We start from the raw sequence: 22,453 nt of genomic DNA on the forward strand, positions 1-22,453 counted from the left end.
ATGAGGCAGAGTCGAGTCGAGCACCATCGGCACCATGCACGTCGATTTTAGTCTTCTTCTGCAGCAAAAAAAAAAAAAAAAAAGAAAGAAAAAAGCCAGACATTTGCCAGTTTCAGCTTCTTAAATACAATGAATCGCTGCTTTTCTCCTTTTGATGTCATTGTGAATTAAATGTTCTCAAGTTTTCGTCTATTGTCTCGACAAAACGAGCGACTCGAACGCGTCACCTCGGGCTCTGGGATGTTGTGACTGGCGTGACAAAATGATTGATAGATCAACTGGAAAAGTTGTTGTCAGAATAACCGATAAAGTAAATTGTCAGTCGCAGGCTTAGTGTCAGTAGATGTGGGAGAATTACACGTAGAAACACGACTGATTAGCAGAAATTGAAGGAGAAATAACACCGGTAACGATGAAAAACGACCAAATTTTCTACTCGGAAACCCAAAGTCTGAATGACGTCTGGTGCTTTTGTGTTTTTTTTGTTTGTTTTTTTCATCGATGTCTCGCCGTCAGATCTCTGATCGTACCTGTGCTCGGGGAGACTTATGATCCGAGATGAGAGCGCTGCCGTGTAAAACACCTCCTCCTGGCCCCAGGTGTTGAGGACATGGGGTGTCCCTGAAGGCGGCGGTCCCATTCTGTCTAATTGAACCCAGCACCAGAGCGCCGTCCCCGGGAGCTTTGGCGGTCTGTGGGTCAGCAGAACGAAAGGGGTCTCCTTTAAACCTCCCACCCCTCCTTCGCCTCAGCTGCTTTGAACCAGAAGCCTGTAGCATCTGTCGCCACTCGTGCACCACAAGGTGTAAAAAAAAAAGCCACTGGCTCCTGTTCTGGTTTCTGGTTCCATACACAATTGAACGCGCGCACGCACACACACACACACACACACACACACACACACACACACACACACACACACACACACACACACACACACACACACACACACACACACACACACACACACACACACACACACACACACACAGGCCTTACTCCACCAGCGGCAGCCCCTCTCTATGAGGGCTTTGTCACCCCCTAAATTCATCCCAGGTGTGTGTGTGTGTGTGTGTGTGTGTGTGTGTGTGTGTGTGTGTGTGTGTGTGTGTGTGTGTGTGTGTGTGTGTGTGTGTGTGTGTGATGGAGAGGGGGCCCTAAGCCTTTGTGCTGCGCTTGCACAGCACGCCACGCCATGCAGCAGACAGCCAGGTAAATCCGATTACTCTTAGCGATGGTGTGTGTCAGTGCTTAATGTGCCTAAATGCGATGGCACCTGCAGCCTCCCCACACCTGGCCGCTGGGTCGTTAACGTGGTGCCGAAGCTCTGGGAGGTGTGGGAGTTGAGCGGCGAGAAGAGAGCGCGAAGGGGGGAGGGGGGGAGGGGGCTTATCTTCAGGGGTCTGTCCTCTGGGTAAATCTCTGCTATTCACCCAGACTCGCGATCTCCCACTCCTCTTACGTCCTTGGCCCTAAGACTGTGTTTACTCTGCTTCTTTTTTTTTTCCTTCTTCTTCTTCTTCTTAACACCCACTTCAGCGCAGAAAAGGAAGAGGCACCGCGGAAACATGGCTCCTATTGTTAGCATTAGCTAATCGTGGTGATGCCTGAGTCTTAGCCGCTTTTCTTGGGCAAACACTGGATAAGAGTCCATATCCTTCTTACCACAACACTAATACGTGGGGCTTTGCCGTGGGATAAGAAGAAAGGATTGAGATGCGGATTAATGAGGGAGAAGTCTTTTTAAAATCTTAATTGTGCGCGAGTGTGAATGGGATGCGCGGCGCCGACATCTGTTTACATTGTGCGCTGATTAGCCGGTCAGTGGTCCTGCAGCAACAGTGAGCCCACTTGCTGGATAAGAGTCCATATCCTTCCATATCCCGCTTCCCTCTGAGGGGATCCTCGTCTTTTAAAAAGTGCCTTTTTTTTTTTTTTTTTTCTCGGCCCTTCTTTGTCAGACTAAACGCATCTGTGGAGGGACTTAAAGTGTCGTGCTTCTGTCTTTGCAAATGTTGAAATTGCTCCGAAAACAGCAGAGAATGTTTGATGAAAGGAGGGCATCTGGGGGACGGGAAACTTGACAAGCTTTTTTAGAGATGATGCTTTAAGTACATTGATGCTGAAGAGGCATACGTTTTGTGGCTGTGCTGTATATCTCTGATGCAGTAGGTCATTGATAGGGGCAGACCAGACGCATTAAGTGTTCAGTTCAACGGTCTTTGCTTTAGCTCCTTATATAAAAAAAAATAAATAAAAAAAAGTCTCGTCCAGATCTGGCTGCCACCGCCTAATCCCCCACACCAAAGCCTTGTTGTCCTTGACTGATCTCAGAAACCAACCCAGCTAAGCTGGAGGCAGCGGAGGTATGGATCCTTTGGCTAGAGGATTCCTCCACATGTATCGCAGTAACCCCGCTCTCTGAGCCTGGCCAAAAGGTTGACTGCTACATGGATCACAGTGGCCCCTGCGCTCTGGAAAAGCCACTTGGGAACATTGAGCCGTGGCGTAAAACCTGTTCCGGGCAGGGAGGGGTGGGGGGTATGATGTGGTGGTGGTGGTGGTGGTGGGTGGGGGTCCAGTCACAGAGGTTAAACTCTAAACTGCTGCGCCGAGCTGATCTCAGGCCTACTCGGCCGTAGCACGCCGGCCGCTGCCCCCGGCGTCATTCTGTCTGCCTCTATATCAAAATGCGTCTGACCACTGAACTGAATGAGCTGGCTGTCATCAAACCGAACGTGAGCCACACAACAATAGCCCTGGACTCTCTGCACTTAATTACAGCGCTTGGTCACTCGGTTCATACGGGCTGCACCGGACCTCTCCGTACGTCTTGAAAGGAATAAGAGCGGCACAAACAAATAAAAAAAAAAAAAAAAAAGAGCAAGAGGAAAAAAAAAAAAAAAAAAAGTTAGAGCCCGGTGCTGTTGGGAGGGCGGGGGGGGGGGGGGATTGCATTCAAAGAACAAACTTTTCTGGTCTCTTGCTGCTTTAAATGTGACAACTGGCTGGGATACAGGTTCAAACATACCTCCCCCCCCCCTCCTCTCCCCTCCTCCCTCCTCCCCAAAAGAACTGGGGAGTACAGAGGGGAGCCTGGGGTGAGAGGACACGTGCCTGTTTCAAGGGTAAGTGTTTGTCTTTGTGATTGTTTCAATATTGGCTTTTTGAGCATGGTGGCACGGTGTAGTCCCCCAGCGGCGCGCCGGCACAGAGAAGCCTGGGGCACACTGCAGGCAATGGAGAGGGATCCCTTCCATCCACCGCCTTTCATCAAGTAAGAACAACATGGGCCTGTGCTCTGCTGTGGCCCCTTGGTCCAGCGCACCAGGGATAATCAGATGATCCCCTTTTATACAGCTTATTAGAGGCATCTCATGCTGTAAGATAGGCAATATTCTCACATGCATGTGCCCCCTTTGTAGCTTTTGATGATTTAAGAGGGTTAAGCAGAGTTTGAAGTGCTTCGAGAATGCACTCTCATACCGTCTTAAGGTCATGTGGTGCTCTTAGACCACAAAGCTGACGAGTGTGAAGTGAATATCTGCGAATAATGGCAGTTCTTATTAACAATGACGAGATTAAATGCGAAAGGAGGGGGGGGGGGGGGGGCGGGAGGGGAGGGGCGTTAAAGGAATTAAGAAGAATTTCCGGAGAACTGAAGATGCTCACAGAAGAACGCTCTGTGTTTTCTTAGTATCATCGCAGCAACATCTGTCAGTATGTTTAACTTCCTTTCAAATGCGTTGGGTTAATCAGCGAAGTCACAGAGGCAAGTAGGAACAATAGCACTTTGTTGGTGTGAAGGCTTAAAAAGGAAGATTTGTTGTATTTTGTCCATCCAAAAGGAGAATAAACTGCAACATGAAGCCCCATACTAAAAATACAAGACAACTAAATACTCACGGGGGGCTTCTCCTCAGCATGATATCTGGAGCTTTTTCTCTCTTCTTTAAGTTTCATTTCTTTCCTCATGTTTGTTTCCCGTCTATCCAAATCTCATCGCTCCTTTTTTTTTTTTTTTTTGTCTTCCCTATTTGCATTCCTCTCACATAGTGGCAAAAGATAAGCACCCTTATCCCCTCAGGCAACAGCCCGTATCTTGCTCTTGTCTCTGGAGGGTCACAAGTATATATTGTTCTACAACGCGGCTGATGAACGGAGTATAATTAAAATGTTTCGAGCAGCCTGCTGAAATGTAAGATATCACTGGAGAAGAGAGAGAGAGAGAGAGAGAGAGAGAAAGGGAGTCAAGGCTGAGTTTGAGGGTGTAAGTGAGACAGAAAGGGGGGGGTAAGAAAGGAAGAGAGAAGAGCCGGGGAGAGTGGAGAGGAAGGAGGGAGGGGGTGTAACAAAGCAGAAAATGAAGAGAGACATAAAAGAATGGGAGCTCAAGGAGGTCAGGCCCATCACAGGCTTTAGTGTTGCCTTCAAAGATGCCTGGGACAGGTGGCAGCTCCAGACAATCTCGCACCACAGAGCAGCATCCTCTCAGGAGGAGATAAGGGATTCCTCCATCCAGGCACCTTCCTCTCCCTCCTCCCGCACTCACACTCTCCACCTCCCCTATAGCCCCCCCTCCGCCCCACACCACCACCACCACCGCCACCACCGCTTCCCCTTCCCTCCCATCTCGGGGCTGTCCCAGACGGCCTGCTTTGATGTGGCTCAGTGTGAGCGGGCAGCTGCAGGCCACGGGGGCCGCGGCAGCGCTGCCGGGCCACTGGGCCCGGCGGACCGTTGGGATCCGACTGGAGCGCGGCTCAATCAGCGGGGCTCTCCGGTGCCCGGCACTTTCAGGTCTCATTAAAGCGCTCCGGCAGGGTTAATCCTCTTTAAGGTTTACATGGGCCCCCAGTTTGTCTCTCTGCCCAGGCTGAGGGAACCCCTGGGCGCCACCTGCGTGACAAAGACTCAAATCACTGTGACACAAGTTTCCTCCGTCTGTACTCCTCCGCCTCCCCTCGTATGTTCTCCTCCACTCGTCCCTCTTTTTCTACGGCTCTCACATTGCCTTCCCCTGTGCATTCGGCCTCTGCTCTGCTTCCCTTCCCTTGACAGTACCTCGACCCGGTTGTAAGTCTTTTAGGATTATTTGGGTGGAATCTGTTGACAGGGGTGCAGTAAATGGATTACAACTTTGTCCTTGTTTTGGGGATGCTGCGAGGAGGGAAAGGGGAGAGATCAGGAGGATGCGCTTTGAATAATGAGAGGGGCAAAAAGAAAGCGATAGACCGGGAGTGGGATTAACTGAAAGAATTAGGAAAGACGATGCAAGAGTGAGAGAGAGGGTGAAAGAGAGGCCGAGGTGGCAGCGATGCGGACAGAACGGAGAGTGAACGAGGAAAGGCGAACCCGAGTTCCAGATGTTGTTGGGACTCGTAAGAGTTAATTGGTCCAGAGGCGTCGAACCCTGTCCGGCCCCGCAGAGCACGGCGGCCGTTTGTCTGATTGCTGCGACACCGGGCTTCGTCTTTACTCTGTGGCGCACACTTTCCCCCGTTAGCCCACGTAATGGCCGCGCATCTCTGGAGGCGTGAACAGGACGTTGTCCAATGTCCGTATGGGCTCAGTGGAAAAGAGACGGATAGACTTAACAACACAGGAGGAAATTCCATTTGATTGCAAAACACATGGAAGGACTGCGCTGCTGGTTTATTCACTGAAGATCATGTGCGCATGAACATTTTTACAGATTTACTTCCCAACTTCCAGCCAACGGTTCCCGCAACATTTAACGCGGTACGGAAATAAGCGTGCAGGAGCTTCTGACCGAGCGACCCTTATGAACTTGACTGTTCTGTAAATTCAAGAAACGTATCAACGTTGAGATTCCTCAGCTTGTTTTCAAACTATAACCGGTTTGTAATGGTCGAGAGAATCAAGCCACCTCTTCTTTTGCTCCGCAGTGAAATAACGCGCTGCTTTTTCTGCATCTCACCCTCAAGCCTCGGAAGTCAGACTGCCCTTGAACGCACCCCGGAGGAGAATTCTTAAACTATCCCCCTTTCTTTCAACCACATTACCTGGTGATAATACATCATTTAAACAAAAACAAAAAATAAATAAAGGTGACAAAAATGCTCAATGCTGTGATGGATTACCGCTCGTCATCAAGATTAAGAAGTCTCTGCAATGTGACATTCACAGCGCACGGAGACGAAGCGAGAACAACAGCTACCTGAAAAATGTCATCTCGCAAACCAAGTTACATTAAAACGGCCGGCTGGGGTCGGTGGCCTCGAAGCAAAATGAGGGAAGAAGTCCGCCTTCCTCAAACAGTGGCCGGTACAGTACGAGTGTTGTTAGAATGCAGGTGTATTAACCTCACAGTCACGATCACACAGCCGCATGCAGTTTTAGTATCACCTGCACAGAGGCCCGAAGAGGAGCTGGGACGCGGGATTACAGAGGGGTCAGCCTGTCACGGTGCAGCTGTGGCAATCATGAACAAGTCACCGACGTGACCTTGAACTCGTACTGTATATACATGTCGCGGGCACGCTCCGCGTAGTGGACCGACTGGGTGTAATACAGGTTATTTGAAAAGGAGTCTTTCGAAACCCCCCCCCCCCCCCCACACACACACACACACACACCTCCCGCCCCCCTCAATTTCTAAATAAACATCTCCAGAAAGATCAAACCCTCAAGTTGCTTTATATTTGAGTAGAATAAATCACACGGAGGTAGTTGAAGCTAAATAAATAAAGTCCTGGTGAGTTAAACAGAGGTTTAAATCAACTCCCTTTCTCTCCGAGAGTTATCATTGTTTGGAGAGAAGGAGATAGACAGATGGGAGAGATAAAGAGAGAGGGAGAGAGAGAAGTGATGTGTTTTCAGCTTCTAAACTGCTGTCTTTCCACTGGCTTGGTGTGTGTGTGTGTGTGTGTGTGTGTGTGTGTGTGTGTGTGTGTGTGTGTGTGTGTGTGTGTGTGTGTGTGTGTGTGTGTGTGTGTGTGTGTGTGTGTGTGTGGTGGGGGGAGGCTGGAGGGTGTGGTGGGGCAGAGAGGGTGCAGTGAGTGAGGGGAGAGAACCAACGCATAGCTCTTTGTTCTGCTCCCCAGCTTATCCCAATCTGGAGACGTTCGGCAAACGCAGGAGATGGATCGGGGCTCCGCAGAGGCCTCGTGAAACAACCTCCACTCCCTGATCCATACTGGGATACAAGGAGGAGGAGGGGAGAAGGGGTGGGGGTGGGGGGGGTCGGGAGGTGGGGGGCAGAGCCGGGGTTTGGATTGGTGCTGGGGGACCCTTGGAAGAGCCGTGTGCGTGCTCAGCTTCGCTCTCCAGCAAGAGAACGGTCCTCCCGACTAGTGCGGCAATTTGTTAAGACGGACTTGGCAAATGTCGAGCGGATGCCGGAGCGCCATTAGGAAATACGCCGCGGGACTTGCGGCTAAATGTCCCGCAATTTCTCCCCCGCCGGCAAAAACCCGCAGCGACTGTAGACGAAGCTAGTGGCCGGGAATGATGCACGAGCGAAATGGACCCTCGGGAAGGAAAGGAAAGGAAAGGAAAGGAAAGGAAAGGAAAGGAAAGCCCTGCACTTAAGCTTTGTAAATATTGGCACAAAGCGATGACCTGCTCGAAACGTCAAGCCTCAGAGCAAATATGCACAGACTTGTAGAACCATGAAGACTCAACAGAGAGAGAGAGAATGGGCATTGACTGACTTGTTCAGTCTAGACAAACAAATTACTCTTGACAGCGAGTAGCGCTGGAATGCAGAAAGCCTGTTATCGTGCAGACGTTTCTCTTTCTACCACTCACTTTCTCCTCTCGCTTTTTTTTTTTTTTTTTTTTTTTCTTCCTTTCCACCATGTTAATTACTTTTACCCACAGAGAGACTGTTTGTGTTTAAGGGTGTGAGAGCAACCGAGCGAGGGAGCAAAAAAAACAAAAAAACAAAAAAAAAACAATACAGAAGAGAACACAGCGGAAGAGTGGGGAAAAAAAAAAAAAAAAATCTATTGATTTACAGAGGAAGGGCAGAGTGTGATCTGCCAGCCTTGCGTATATGATGAATGGCAGAGAGATTGGCAAGCTGGCGCTTAACATTCTTCTGTTATTTAACCTCTCTGCTTGCTTTCTTCTCCCTCCTTCTCACTATTGGTCTTTGCTGAATAAAGGCTCGCTTTTTATCTTTTCTGTTTTCTCCAGCGCCCGAGCATTGAGCATACAGTAGAGGAGGCTCTGCACAGCAAGAACATTAGGCTAATTTATACAGCGGTAATTAGGCCATTAGACCTGAAACAATTTGGGACCTGTAATTAAGCAAAGCGCTCCAAAAGTCAACAGCAACTCCCATTGAGCTTAGCTAAACAGTCTCCGAAAGTGTTATTTACATGTCCAAACAGCTTGAGGTCTCAGTGTAAGCAAACGTGATGAGAGGCGGGGTGTGAAGGGACTCATCAGAGGGGGAATTTGCCATCGAGAGAGAGAGAGAGAGAGAGAGAGAGAGAGAGAGGCAGCTACTTCTGCTGATAGTCTGTCGGGAGTCTCTCCGTCTCCTGCCAGCCCGATAATGATGAGAGGCCCGCTGTCACTATTCTGGAGGAAAGTGGGATCCAAAGTGTGAAGTCCCACAGTTTAGGCGCGCACTGAAATACTCGCAGTCATGCTCGTCTGCCGACGTGTCGTCTGAAGGAGAATATCCTCTGACGCGCTCGGATTTTGTGCATTTTAAGGATTTTGTTCAAAAGTGCGACTCGTGTTTTACGATGGTAGACTGATGGAGTCCAGAGTTGGTGCCAAATAGTGACTAGAAAACTGTTGAGCTTTTATACTGAGCTACTTGAACACAAAACTTGAAGTTAATTCTTAATTAATAAAAAAAAAATGATGCTTTTAGCACCTTAAAAGGTCCGAAATATATCAATTCTGATTTCCTTTTCTTTTTCGTCAATACTGTGAAAGTGCCAAAATAAACAGACGACAATTTAGACGAGCTATTTGGACTTCCGTAAGTTTGTGATGTCACAAAGCTACCATGTCACATGTCGGCCCTCAGCGCAGATCACCATCCAACCTTTAATGTAGAAGAAAGCATGAAACAGCCATTCTGTCACGGAGCTAGCAAGACTTAGACTTTATTAATCCCACACTGGGGAAATTTAGTCGTTCAGACATCAAAGACAACCTGTGGTTGGCCTGGGTGTGCGTCACTCAGAAAGAAAATCAACCAATCAGAGGGGAGGGTCGTTGATATCAGTATGCCTTAAAAAACACAGACACAAAACAGCCTGTGACTAGTGGAGCTCCCCAAAGGAGTTCAAGATAAACAGTTTAAAACTATATTGAGAGTTTCTGGTGCTTAAAACCTGAAAAATACCTTCTTATAAGACTGTAAGAAAACATGTAAAATATGAGACTTTGCCAAGGAGTACACCCCAGTCTGTCTAAGATAAATCTGAGAAGTCTCAATAAGGTGACCAGACTAGTAGTCAGCTCGTAGATGCGGCAGCGCAGTGGAGAATCACCTTTTCTGACCTTTAATCAAGTCATTTCTGTGGAATAATGGATACGTTTGCCTTCCTAATAAGGCTTCAAAAGTCTTTAAAATGAAACAATCGGAGAAGGGGAAAAACTCTTTGGGTTGCACATCGTCTCATTTTTAAGGAGGTCATAATGTGAACCGCAGTTCCAATTGTCTCAAGGTGACATCATCAGGAGTGAGTTAAAAAACAAAACAAAACAAAAAAAAACCAGCAATAAAGAACTGTTGTACCCCGTTGCACAGCGAGGTCACATGCCTGTATTCACTTCCAGGAAGGAGTGACAGAAGCTGCGCACGCACACACACACACACACACACACACACACACACACACACACACACACACACACACGCACACACACACACACACACGCACGCACTTGCACTTCCAACCATGCAAACACACAAAGTCTTGAGCATCTTTAGTTGTTTTTTTTTTAATTGTTTTTTTAACACACCCTGCGAAGTGTTGCGGAGTTGTGTCGTAACTGCGGGCCTTCGCTTGCATTCGAGCCTAAACAGTGAGATCATGAGCGAGGGAGAGAGAGGTGGCATAATGAAATCTGGCAGTCGCGGCCGCGGCGCAGGCTTCATATGTTCCACATTAGCGATTCGCAAACCTTCTTGAGCGGGCCCCGGCTGCCCCCTTTTTCTCCCCCCTCCGCCTTATGACAATCTGTCACTGGCTCTTTGTGCTCTCGCGGCGAAGCGTCGACGGGAAGTGCCGGGTTTAGGGAAGAGTGTTTCGCCCTCGTCTGCGGGTGACACTCCGTTAGAGCGGAGAGGCAGTGAACCCCTCACTCGAGGAAAGGAGATTTTTGGCCGTCGGAGACAATAAAAAAAAAATAATAATAAAAAAAAATCACAATGCTGACTCGACAACAAAAGAGGAAGAGGAGAAATTGTTTGCGTTATCAAAAAAAAAACTTAACAAATCAGAATCGCGAGTGACAGCTTCCAGAATCCTCCGTGAGTATCACATCACCTACGTTTTCTGGAGAACAGCGAAGATCCTTTTGTGGGCAAAAAAAAAAACTTCCATTATGAAAGGAGATTAACCAATAAGTATATTGCAAATGATGTGCTTTAGGCTTTATCCACTCAATGCCCCCCCCCCCACCCTCCTCTTCTTTTGAAATTATTCAAGTGTCCAATAAAGGACAAGGCAATTACCATCCTCTCTTTAATGAAGAGGAAGCTGGCTTTTGGTCCCGGGCACGGTGTGTTTGTGTTGAATTAGAATTAATGAGCCTGGTCAAAGTTTGCTTCTAATTGCCCTTTCATTAAGACCCATTTGTAATCATGTCTTAATAACGTCCATCCCTTCTCCTGAAAGACACGCAAAAAAAAAAAAAAAAAAAAATCCCCTCAAAAACAAAGGAATACTGCTGCTATGAAAAGTTGCACAGAGGTCATTAAAATGTTTGAGAGAAGTTCTGAGGATCTGATGAATGGCTTGAAAGCGACGAAAAACGTTTCTGCTTCTATATTTCAAAAGATGCTGAAAGTTTTGTGATACCCAGCGTTCAGAGACCTTGAGCATTTTGATCGGCCCCGAGTTGATGTATTTAATTCCCTCAGACTTTGCCGGTGGTGGTTTACCATATGCGACCGGGACAAAAAAAAAAAAAAAAAACGGTTGCGATTACACTCTCTTTTAGGAATGCTTGAGCTGCTGTGGTGTGTGTGGCTGCAACGGGAAAAGGTTAAAAAAAAAAAAAAAAAAAAAAAACCTGTGACGTGTGCTTTGGCTTCCCGTGTGCCCTCCAGCTGTATTCTGTATTAAGAGGACGAGAATACCCTCTGAATATCCAGAAGAGCAGGGGCAATTTAGTCCCGGAGTAAACAGTAAGGACTCCCTACAGGAAACACTGGAGATGGATTGCAGGATGAAGTCCCCCCCGTCCCCCCCTCCCTCCCCCCTCCGCGCTCTGTTCTTTGTGCCTGTATACATTCCCTCTAGTGACACGGGGCTGTTTGCCTTGCTAATGGAGTAGCTGCACTGGTGTAAAAGTGGTGGCAGGCTCTATTTAGATAGAGGCCGTGGTAAAGTAAACTTCTGAGTCTGATTTAAATAAACCTCAGCGGAATGGTTTGCCATGCGGCAAAGTCACGGGCAACAGCGAGAGGGAAGGAAGGAGGGAGGGAGGGAGGGAGGGAGGGAGGCAGCTAAGGAGTGATGAAGGAGCCAGAAAAAGGGTCCAGTCGAGGCATAGGGCTGAAAGAGCAGCTCCAGAGACCAAAAAAAAAAGGGGGGGGATCTGGGTAACTCAGTGAGGAGTGGCGGATGTGGGAATGAAGAGGTGGAGTCTTTAAAATAATTTCACAGCGTGTAATCTCTACAGTCATCCTCCCCCCCCCCTCCCCCCATTGCCCAACATGGCAGAGGTTAGTACAGAGTTCCTGCTATGCGGGGCCGCGATGAGTAAGATTAGAGAGCACGGAGCTTTTACTCCCATCGAGGCCGGCCGGCCGGCCGGCCGGCGCGGCGCTACACAGACCTCGGTAAACCTGACGGTTCATTTCCGAGTCTGACAGCCGAGGGCCGACGGCCCGGGAGTGGAGCTGTGGAGAGAGAGAGTAAACAAAGCAGACTCTTCGCCTCTCGTCTATACCGCCGACCCTCCCCTCCTTCCCCCTCATCCCCTCCCTCTCTGCCTCCCTCCCTCCCTCCCTCCCTCGGCAGCTCTGGAGTCGGCCGAGGTGAGCCGAGCCAAAACTGAGTCATCGGGAGAAAACTTATCAAACAGACGGAGACGGAGAGTGGTCAGATACTTGCCAGAGCTGCGTGTAGGAGGCTTTCACCACTTATCTCTGCTGTTGTGAAAACAGGATGGAAACACCCCCCCCCCCCCCCCACACACACACACACACTTGGCGTGGTTTTCCAGAACTTTGCCTAAGTTTTTTTTTTTTTTTTTTTTTTTTTTTAACGTATCACTCGCTGGAACGCATTTAGCAAAACTTTTTATTTGCTCCAACGTTGCTCCGAGTGATATTTGACGGTATATTGAGGAAGGATAATGGAATTAGAAACCTCCGGTGGCTCTGAACGTAACACTTGATAACTAATGGGGCTGTGCGGTACAGTACACCGTATGAGGCGCGTACAGATGCTAAAATGAATGACTTACGACCCGTTCTTTCCACATTATTTCATTTGATTTCTTCAATCACTTCTTCTACTTCACTTACCCCTATAACACCAGGGGGAAAAAAAAGAAAGAAAAAGATATGCTACTGTCTGGAGCATCAGCACAACATTATGTGCAGACAACAGGTGTGCGAGTCAATAAAGAAAGAAATCACAGAGGATGTCACGATGTAATTACATGCTTCTTTTTCTTTTCTTTTCTTTTTTTTTTAACGCTTCGAGGGGCACTCCAGCGTCGACGTAATACCCGTGGGGAGTAATACGCGGATATAATTTTGTCTGTCGCGTAGGGCCTGCGAGATTAATTGTATTAAAACTGCGATCTGGAGTCACACCGCTATGCAATCATATTTCCAAACAACAAGCGCTCCTACTTTCTCCCTTCAACCGCTGGCGAGGCGGTGGTACGCCGCAACAGAAACAGGCGGGAAGGAAAATGTAAAAAGCCGTCAAGAGCGAGAAGAGAAACACAAGCTGAGGGGAAAAATATTCGTTCGCAGGTTTTGTTTAATAAGAGAAGACAAGAGAGTGAAATTGATTGTTTTTTTTATGTTCGGTGTCAGATTTAAGCTGCATTTAAAGAGGAAAATAACAACGCTTCCTTGCTCGAGCACCATTATGTTTTTGGTCAATGATGCAGCTATTGACTGCGTTTATTTTGGGGGGAAAAAAAACAACAACGGACCTTACGAATCGTGATCTCAATTCTAAGCAAGAAAAAAACAAACAAACAAAAAAAAACGTGATTCTCATTTCATCCAGAATTGCCGCTCTGGAAAGAGCTTTTCAAAGTCTCCAAAGATACTCGAGCGGCATCGTCCGGGTGTCTCGGTATCAACGGGGGAGGCCCGCGTCACGAAACCGACTTCGGATGGGCGAAAGGCATTTAACAGACAGGAGGGTCAAACGCAATAGGATGCGGGCTTCTTGGTCGACCCACGCCGGGAACTCAAATTCAGGCTGCTTTGGCTTCTGCTGCCTCAGTTTTGACAGTTCTGCTTTGAATGCGTCTCCTGCGAGTCCCCTCCCCTACTCCCCCCACCACCACCACCCTGTTTACGACGGGGCCTCTTCAAGACTCGCAAACGATTAACTGAAAACCCCTTTTGGCCCAAACTGGCACCGAGCGAGCGGTGAGGTAAAGCGGACCTGAGGTGTGCGCGCGGATCAACACCTGCCGCGCCAACCGGCGGACGCAGCTGCATTTGTCACGGCTCGACACGTGCAGAGCTGTCGGGCACCCCGCCGTTTGGCCATCTGCCCCTTCTCGGTTCGCGCTTCCAAATGTTTACAAGCAAAAAAAAAAAAAGAAGAAAAAACACGTAGCTAGCAGCCTCAGAGACTTGCTGCGTGAAGTTATGCAGATGTTGACACATGCTTGGCCTCGGGCCGGCGATACGCAACTTGGCAGCGGCCTCGGGAATCAGGCAGTAAAGCGACACGTGCTCTCGCGAAAGAGACGCGTTCACACTCTCGTCATCTGCCGTTTCCTCGCCTCGGCGTAGCTACAAGTTTTAACCCATTTGGGTTTCACAACTTTTGTTTTTCGCAGCGCGCTCGTGGTTTTTTTTTTAGGGGGGGGTGTGGGGGTGTTGTTGGGAGGGGGTGGAGGGGGGTTGCTCGTTTCGACTTGTCCAACGGCGGATGCGCAGTCACGCGATCCCAAGCTTTTTGGTTCGGAGGGGTTAAGGTTAGAAGATGAGTGTGTGGATTCGGTCTGGTGGCAGCACAACAGTTACAATTTCAGGGGGTAAAAATAGAGAAAAGCTTGGAAGCTCCTATTATGCAAATGTTTTAATGTTTTATCTGGAGGAGGGTGGGGTGGGGGGGGTGAGAGAAGCTTGTGCATTTTCTCTGGCAGTTGTGACAAAACACTGAAATAGAAAAAAAAAAAAGGATGTTTTTGTTCTCATTTTGTACGTTTCACTGGTTGTACTTAAATGTTATCCTTTGTACAAAACCATATTATGCCTGGCACGGTGAGAAATGTGCCGTTCGGCTCGCTTTTTTCTTTACGGTTATTTTATCGCTGTTTATTTTGAGTTCTATCAGCCTCCAGACATTTACAGAGACTTCCTTCGGAGAACGATTTTGGAGCAGGGGCAGCTTTTTAGCTCGGCGCGTTTTAATGAGGTCTCATTTGGGTGGGTCCGCTGAAAGATAGCCATCAACCGCTGCCTTTCATTATGGCTGCTGTTTAGATTAGCCGAGGAGGGGAATGAATACGCGTAAAACTGTCTTGTGTCTTCTTCTGTTTTTCCTCACTCTGCAGCCGCCCCGCAGTTCTTCCCGACCTTCCATCCCCCCGTGCCAATCGACGACAGACATACCCAGGGACGTTACATCTACGAGCCGTCCCCCGTGCCCCCTCTTCATGTGTAAGTCTCTCAAACTTTTCGCACGCGCACACTCGAGCTAAAAAAAAAAAAAAAAAACCCAAAAAACAATATTGCTTATCATAACCGAGAGCGCGTTTGATTCAAGCTGCATCACCGTCGAGCTCCCCGACTATTAATGGCATCAGGCGCAGGAAAAAAAACAAAACCCCCCAAAAAACGTCCTTCCGCCCTGTAGGTGTGGAGCATTGTCCTCGCAGGGTTGCCGGGGCGCCTCTCTTTGCCTTTCAGGATCAAAGGCCACGGGCCCCCTGCATGTGCGCAACATGATCCGCATGTCAGAGACACGCAAATGAACATGTGTCAGAGACATGGAAACGAGAGCGGGGCGAGGGAAGCCTGGGAGCGCGCAATTCTCATAAGAGCAGTGATCAAGCCCTGTCGAGAGAGAGAGAGAGAGAGACAGACAGAGACAGACAGAGACAGAGAGAGACAGACAGAGAGAGAGGAAGCGATGCCTCCGCTGACATCCAGCCGTCCCTGACAGACACAGATGGGCTCGTCCAATCGCACGCGCTCCAACCGGATGCGAAGTAAAGGTGGAAAAAAAACAACAACAACAACAACAACAAAAAACGTCGGTGTCATGCCTCGTCAGAAAGCGCGGCAGGTTCTCATGATCATGAGCACGGGGAAACTCGTATTACAGCGGTGTCGCGTTTCCCCGGAGTGCGTCTGATGCTCGCCGGTCAGCTCAGTCGCAGAACTTCAAAAAGGCCTCAACCTCCGTCTTCAGTCCTTTTTTTGTATTTATTTTTTGCACCACGTTCCCCCCCCACACACACACACACCCACACACACGCTATTTTTTCTAATCTCTCCATCATTTGTATTCTTTGCATCCAAACCCCGAGCAGGCGCCGAGGAGACGCTTCATCGTCCTTGCGCCGCCCCCCCCCCCCCCCCCCGCACCACCGCCGCCACCTTTTAGCCGCAGACGTGAAGGAAGCGATCACGGCGCGACGAGGACAAATTGGACGGGGCAGCTACTTGGGCCGCATTATGTTTGATATTCTTCATCATTATCAACTCCCCCCTTCTCCTCCTCAGGAGTCATATCTCTCCCTTGCTGATGTGCCACTAAGCGTAATGAATTTTTTATGCCCCCCCCCACCACCACCACCTCCGGCCCACCCCACCTCTCAACCTCACGTCTCCTGCTCGGGGTGGTGCTGCAGCAGGGGGGGGGGAGAGGGAGAGGGAGAGGGAGGCAGGCGAGGAAATATATAAAATAAATAAATAAAAAACAAGGAGGTGATTGATGTCCCGTGTCACTGCAAACAAAATGGCAAATATAATTTAGCATTTAGCTTATGCGGAGATAATGGGGCGAACACGCGCGGGCAACATGGGCTCAAACAAACAGCCGGGCTTGTTATCCGTCAGGAGCGCTTTGGTACGATCTGGAGCACAGGTTAGGGAGAGGGAGGGAGGAGGGGAGGGGAGGGAGGAGGAGGGGGGCGGGTAGCGGTAGAGGGACCATGGTGAGCCGGGGAATTGAATTAAGGGGGAGAAGTTCCGCGGCGCCGGCGTCTTCAGTCACTCGGTCCGGACAGCAGTTATCTGCGCGCTCGGTTTGCCGTCGCCGAAGAGACACGGCCGCGCTGCTCGTGGCCCATTTATCCAAAACCATTAAGCATAGAGCTGTTTAATATGACGCGCTACGGTGAGGGGGGGGGGGAGGGGGGTGAACTATTTGTCATGATTAGAAGACAGCTGTTGAGCGGCCCGAGTCTGTCGAACCTCGCCGTCTCGCGTTTTGCCGAAAAACCGCCTCGACCCGCTTTCGGGTCCTTGCGGCGGGGAAGCGGCAATGTTGTGCTGCTTGATTAAAAAAAAAAAGGAAAGGAAAGCGGCGCTTGAATTCCTCCGTGGAAAGAAGCGCTCATCACTCGCGGTATTACAGCTGCGTCCAACCACCTGACGGGCAAATTGGAGATAATTACACTCCCAGGTTTTTTCCCGGCTCCGGTGCGACTTTTAGCCGCGGCGGAACTTTACAAGCGTCGAAACCGCGGCCCGGAGAAAAGAAGTAAATCTCCGCCGGGGTCTAAGCGATGCTTTCTGCTCGGTAATGTTGCTCGTAGCCGAACCTCGAGCAAACAAGCCCCCCTCCGCCCCCCCATCCCCCCCGAAGGGGTGGGGATGGGGGGGTGGATGGAGGAGATGGAGGACAGGAGGCGGCTTACGGAGAAATATTGAATTGTTTTAAGACAAGTTCTCCTCGGTGAGCAGAATTAATCGTTATTAGCCCTCTCGAAGATATGCCTAAGTACACAGGGACTATTATTGCAGTACTTCCCCATGCAACCTCTCATTACGGCCTGTAATTACAGTCGGGTTGGCCCCGCGGCGGTTCCATCAATCCAGCCGGCTTTCCCCCCGCCGCGCACGCCGAGCCAGCCAGCCAGCCACCACCGGGCATCCGTGGCCGGAGAAGAAAAAAAAAAAAAAACCAAAAAACAAGGCGAACGCCCAGCAGCTTGTTTCCTCTCCGCCGCGGTGACACATCCCCGCCATACCCGTACGTGGCAAATGAACGGAATCATATCCTATTACCGCGAAGGGGGCCTAATTGAAACATGTTTATTTATGGCCCCTCGTTTTCAGACGAGGAGCGGGGCGTTAGCAGCGCAGCTAACGGGCTCCAGCGATATGAGGCGGGTGGAATTAAATTAAAAGCTCATAAAATGAAATATGCTCCGTATTAGCTGTTTGACACTTAATTTGCCTTCAAATGAGCAGAGGAAATCACAAATTAACTGTCCTTTTGTTTTTTTTTTCCCTCCCCGCTTTTACCTCACCTCCCCTATTAGGCGAGGGAGAGTGCAATTACAGACAGAGGCTAATCGTTTAGTTTATGAATTCTGGTGGGGAAGGTACCAATGTGTCATTCAATATTACAGCCTCGGGGTCGGGAGGGTGAGGGGGGGGAGAGGGTGCGGGAGGAGGAGGGTGGGGGGGGGGGGGCCTCCCCTTCTTTACTTACTTGCTCGCTTTCCTGAGAAACACATATTCACATGGAAGAACAGCACTTAAAACGAGACTTTCAACAGCCTCAGTTTTGAGCTGAAACTCATCCCCGACAACGAACAACCAGCTTCTCCCCGAGTTTCTTTTAACGGCCGATCCGGATCCGGGACGGGGCGAGCGTCTCTTCTGCCTCGCGCCTCCTGCTTTTTTTTTTTTTTTTTTTTTTTTTCTCCTCTTCCCCAAACGGTCTCAGCGAAAAAGACACGCCTTCGCCGCTCTGGATGAGACGCTTCCTGCTTAAATAAACACGTCGATCGGTGAAGAGCAGGCACTCCGTGGGAGCTCTGGTCCCCTGTGCCACCGCCATTGTGCCGGACTGGCTTAATGGGAGTTTAGGGGAGGGGGGGAGGGGAGGGAGGGAGAGGGAGGGAAGGGCAGGGGGCCAAGAGAAGAGACCGCTCCTTTCATTCCAGCTTTATTGCCTGACCACGGTACACAGCAAAACAAAACAGCCCTCTCATGCGGCCCGCCGCCGCCGCCGCCGCCTCCTCCCGGGTCGCCCCGGAGACCGCTCGGAACAAACGGAGGTATTCGTCACAAGTCAATTATCGGCATCAAGAGTTTACCCCCGGAGTCCCGGGCCCTCGTGCTGTGAATGGGGCCGCTAAAAAAAAAAAAACCCAAAACAAACAAAAAACCAGTCTCACGGGATAAGTAATTGACTCGCAACCTTTTGCCCGACAACCGTACGGGAACCCAGAGGAATGAAGTCCGACCGACAGTCCATTTAAACGTCGATGAAGTTGTAAAACGGAAAGAGCACTGCGAGCTTTGACTCCGAGCTTTTCACTCGACGCTGCGTTTTACGCGGCGCGAGATTGTTCTGCAGTCTGATAACAAAACGCCTGAAATTCAAAAGGCGCGCCGCAGCGCCATTTGACTTTCCCCCATTTTGCAGCGCAGCGCAGATTTATAATCCGCGTCTCGCTTCCTCCTCGACGCCGAAACACAAATTGGTTTTAAACATGCGAGAACCGTCGGCGTTTTTGAACAGATTTAGACAAATGCGACGAGCTGAAGCGCCAAAATACCAAAAAAAAACAAAAAAACAAACAAAAAAGTTCTATTTTGAAAGGGTATTTCCTGTCGGAGCAGGAGGCAGCGTACAGGTGGGGGGGGGGGGGGGGGCGTGAGGGTGTGTCTCCGTGTTCCTGTGCGGTTATGTCATTCGGGAGCGTTGTTTGCTCAGCTGCTGCAGCCCCCCGACCCCGACCGGACGGTGTTCTGGTGGTACCGAAGGAGGTGGAGGGGAGGGGAGGGGGGGTCTACATCACCGTCATCACCGCCCCCCCCCCCCCCCCCGCCCCCCCGGCCCCTCAGCTCGGTAACGACGAAACCGGGAAGGAGTTGACCGGCTTTCCGGGGGCCGCGCGAGCTTGTTGCTTCGGTAGCAACACGGCGCTAACGCGACAGAATCACCTTGCTACCCTCTAATTCCACTTTTATTTTCTGTAAACATCCCAGATTCTCCACCAATTTCACACCGTTTTGGGTACATCGACTCTTACACGCTCCCCCCTCGCTGTCCTCACCGAGGCTGGCTCTTTCTTTTTTTTTGTTTTTTTTGTTTTTGTGTTTGTTTGTTGTTGTTTTTTTTCTTCGGAAGATGTGTGCCGAGTTCTTTTGTTATTTACATAAACTGTTGTCGGGGCGCCCAATCTGCACACAGAGGAGCGGCGTGTTGCTTAGCATAAAGACCGCCGGTCTTATCTCAACACCTCCTTCCAGATGGGACGAGGCCGAGCATTGCAATACCGACACGCGCGCGCACGCACACACGCACACACACACACACACACACACACAGCAAAATAATAGCAGGACAAAAAGGATGTGGTGTAGCTTTTACAGGAGCTGGAAGACAAATGTTTTGTACGGTAGAGTTTCATCTCTGGCTTTTTTTTTTATAGTGTGATTCGACTTTGCTGTGTCAAGGCCTCATTTCATAATCCACGTTTTCGCTACTTCAACTCCGTTTTTACAGATTTTTGTCTTCGCCGGTTTGCCACATTTAACGACATAGTTTTCGTACACTTTTTTTTTTTTTTTTCTAATTTTGTTATTTTGCCCGATCCTCTTGTCGTAAAAAAAAAAAAAAAATGAAGAAAAGATTTTGCCGTTTTGAGAATTTCACGTCGATATCCTCCATTTGAATATTGTCTAGACTAAAACGGGAATGTGAAGCGAGGCCATAAATTACGTTAAGAATTAATGATTATTCCATAATCGCATGTGATAATCTCCGTCCAGATATGGCGTCTGTCACCGGGAAGCAGGGGCAGAAAGACGAAGGCCACTTTTTCATCTTCCTCTCAAACTGTCCAGAACCCATTCTGTGTGACTTCATAGGTCACCCGTCTCTGGTGCAGTCGCTGGTTTCCCTCCACCCACCACCCCACCCCCTCCACCCCCTCTTCCCCCTCTTTAATACTTCCTCTATGGAGTAAGTCGGGGGGGGGGGGACAGGCGGTCACGCAGTCGCTGGCTTCATGATTAATGGTGTTTATTCTTGACAGAAGGCTCCTTTATTTATCTGCATTGCAGTTTCCCTGATACTATCAGTCACCTGAATGAAAAATATTCAGTCATACCAATTTTGCAGTATAATTGAGTAGAGTCACTTCCTTTCAGTTTCTCTCCCCCCTTGCTCTCCTCTCCCACTCTATCTGCCAGCCTTATCATCGCCACAGTAATTTTCGCGCTGCGTTGTTTGATATGGAGAGGCTGGCTTTAGCCGTATTTGACATAAAGCCTCTTCAATTTTCACAGGAGAAAAAAAAAAAAAAAAAAAGTGGGGTGGAGAAAGTTGTGCCCCACTCTGTGAAAATGTGCGAGGAGAGGAAAGTACCCCCCCCCCCTCCACCCCCACCATCTCTTTTTTTTTTTTTTTTTTTTTTTTCTGAGGCAATTTCAGGATTTAGAGAGAAAGGAGATAAATGCCTAAGCAGAAATGTGGGCAGATTGAAGTTACAGTATATCTATTTTTTTGTAATACACCAGTTTTCAGAAGCCTAAATGGGCACTGTAGTCTTTTTTTTTTTTCCCCCTCTTTCTGCAGCCTGTGCACAGGACCGTGATATTTTGAAGGCACCTGTGTATTTTGAGAATGATGGATCCAGCAGGTTTGGGAGGGAGGGAAAAAAAGCCAGTAAAAAAAAAAAAAAAAAAAGCGAGTTTGGCACAGCAGATATTTGACAAGGCCTGTAAAGGTTTTAGGGTTGAGTCATTACCTGTGGAGATCTGTTAAGACATGTTCCAAAACTCTACTTGCCAGGCTAGGATTACCTGTGCTGCTGCTGCTGCTGCCGCCGTGTATTTATATTACCCCCTGGTTATTAAATATCGCATCCATTTTTGATGCTCTTTTTTTTTTTTTTTTATCCTCTCTAAATGGTTTATGACTGATTTAGTATGTCTTACAGGCGAACAGTAATTCTCAACTACAGAAAAAAGAATTCATAGTATTTCCAGTCTTCTTTCCTTACATAACCATTTCATTCATGCAAATTCGTTCGACAAATATTCATTTTAATTTCTCTGCTGTTAGTCCTCGGTCGAATTTAATTTAAGGGTCCATTAAAAAATAGCTTTGAAAAAAAAGGTACATTTTGGATAAAAGAGGAATACATTAATCTCTAATACGAGGCCTGTGAATTTGCACATGTAACACATTAGTGGATTTGATTTTCTATACACAAGTCATTTGCCCCCTCTTCATGTTTGAGATCTCAATTTGTAGCTCTCCCAAGGAGCACAATGGAAAACCAGGTCTGAGGGGAAGAGATAACAGGCAGGTGCCAACAGCTCTGCGCTAATATGTGTGTGTGTGTGTGTGTGTGTGTGTGTGTGTGTGTGTGTGTGTGTGTGTGTGTGTGTGTGTGTGTGTGTGTGTGTGTGTGTGTGTGTGTGTGTGTGTGTGTGCTACACACACACACACACACACACACACACACACACACACACACACACACACACACACAGGTTTGAAATAATTTTAGAGTTTTAGCATCACGTTATTTATCTCACTGCCATTTAAAAAAAAATATTTTGTGTGCAATTCTCCCGTCTTTTATTTTCCTCTTAAATATCACATAGATTTAATGAACAAGATAAATACAGTTAATACTGTTATTTATCATGTTCGCCAGTCACCCTCTCAAATTCTAAAGTTTACAAAATAAGGCTTTTACGAAGGCATTTAAATAATCCCAATATGCAAATACAAACAACTAGTGATTACTGTATTTTCACTATCAATTCATCTGCCAATTATTCTTTCCGTTAATTGTTTTGTCTATAAAATGTCAGTAGTGTACAGTGGAAAAAGGCCGGGGTAATTCAATTTCATAATAATTCCGTTTATAATGAAAA

General features: G+C 48.6%; 1 protein-coding gene across 1 annotated transcript in view; it reads left to right on the top strand.

Annotated features, from left to right (window-relative positions):
- Window positions 1–22,453, top strand: part of gli3 (GLI family zinc finger 3) — a 101,971-nt gene that overhangs the window by 40,521 nt on the left and 38,997 nt on the right. The window contains exon 4 of the mRNA XM_069696454.1: window positions 14,926–15,031. Coding sequence (XP_069552555.1) covers window positions 14,926–15,031 — 106 coding nt within the window. The remainder of the gene's footprint in view (window positions 1–14,925; window positions 15,032–22,453) is intronic.

Source organism: Brachyistius frenatus, unplaced genomic scaffold (genome assembly GCF_029030835.1).
Source record: "Brachyistius frenatus isolate BFR_SWC_R1_liver_20210118 unplaced genomic scaffold, ASM2903083v1 Contig_21, whole genome shotgun sequence".
NCBI classification, from domain to species: domain Eukaryota; kingdom Metazoa; phylum Chordata; class Actinopteri; family Embiotocidae; genus Brachyistius; species Brachyistius frenatus.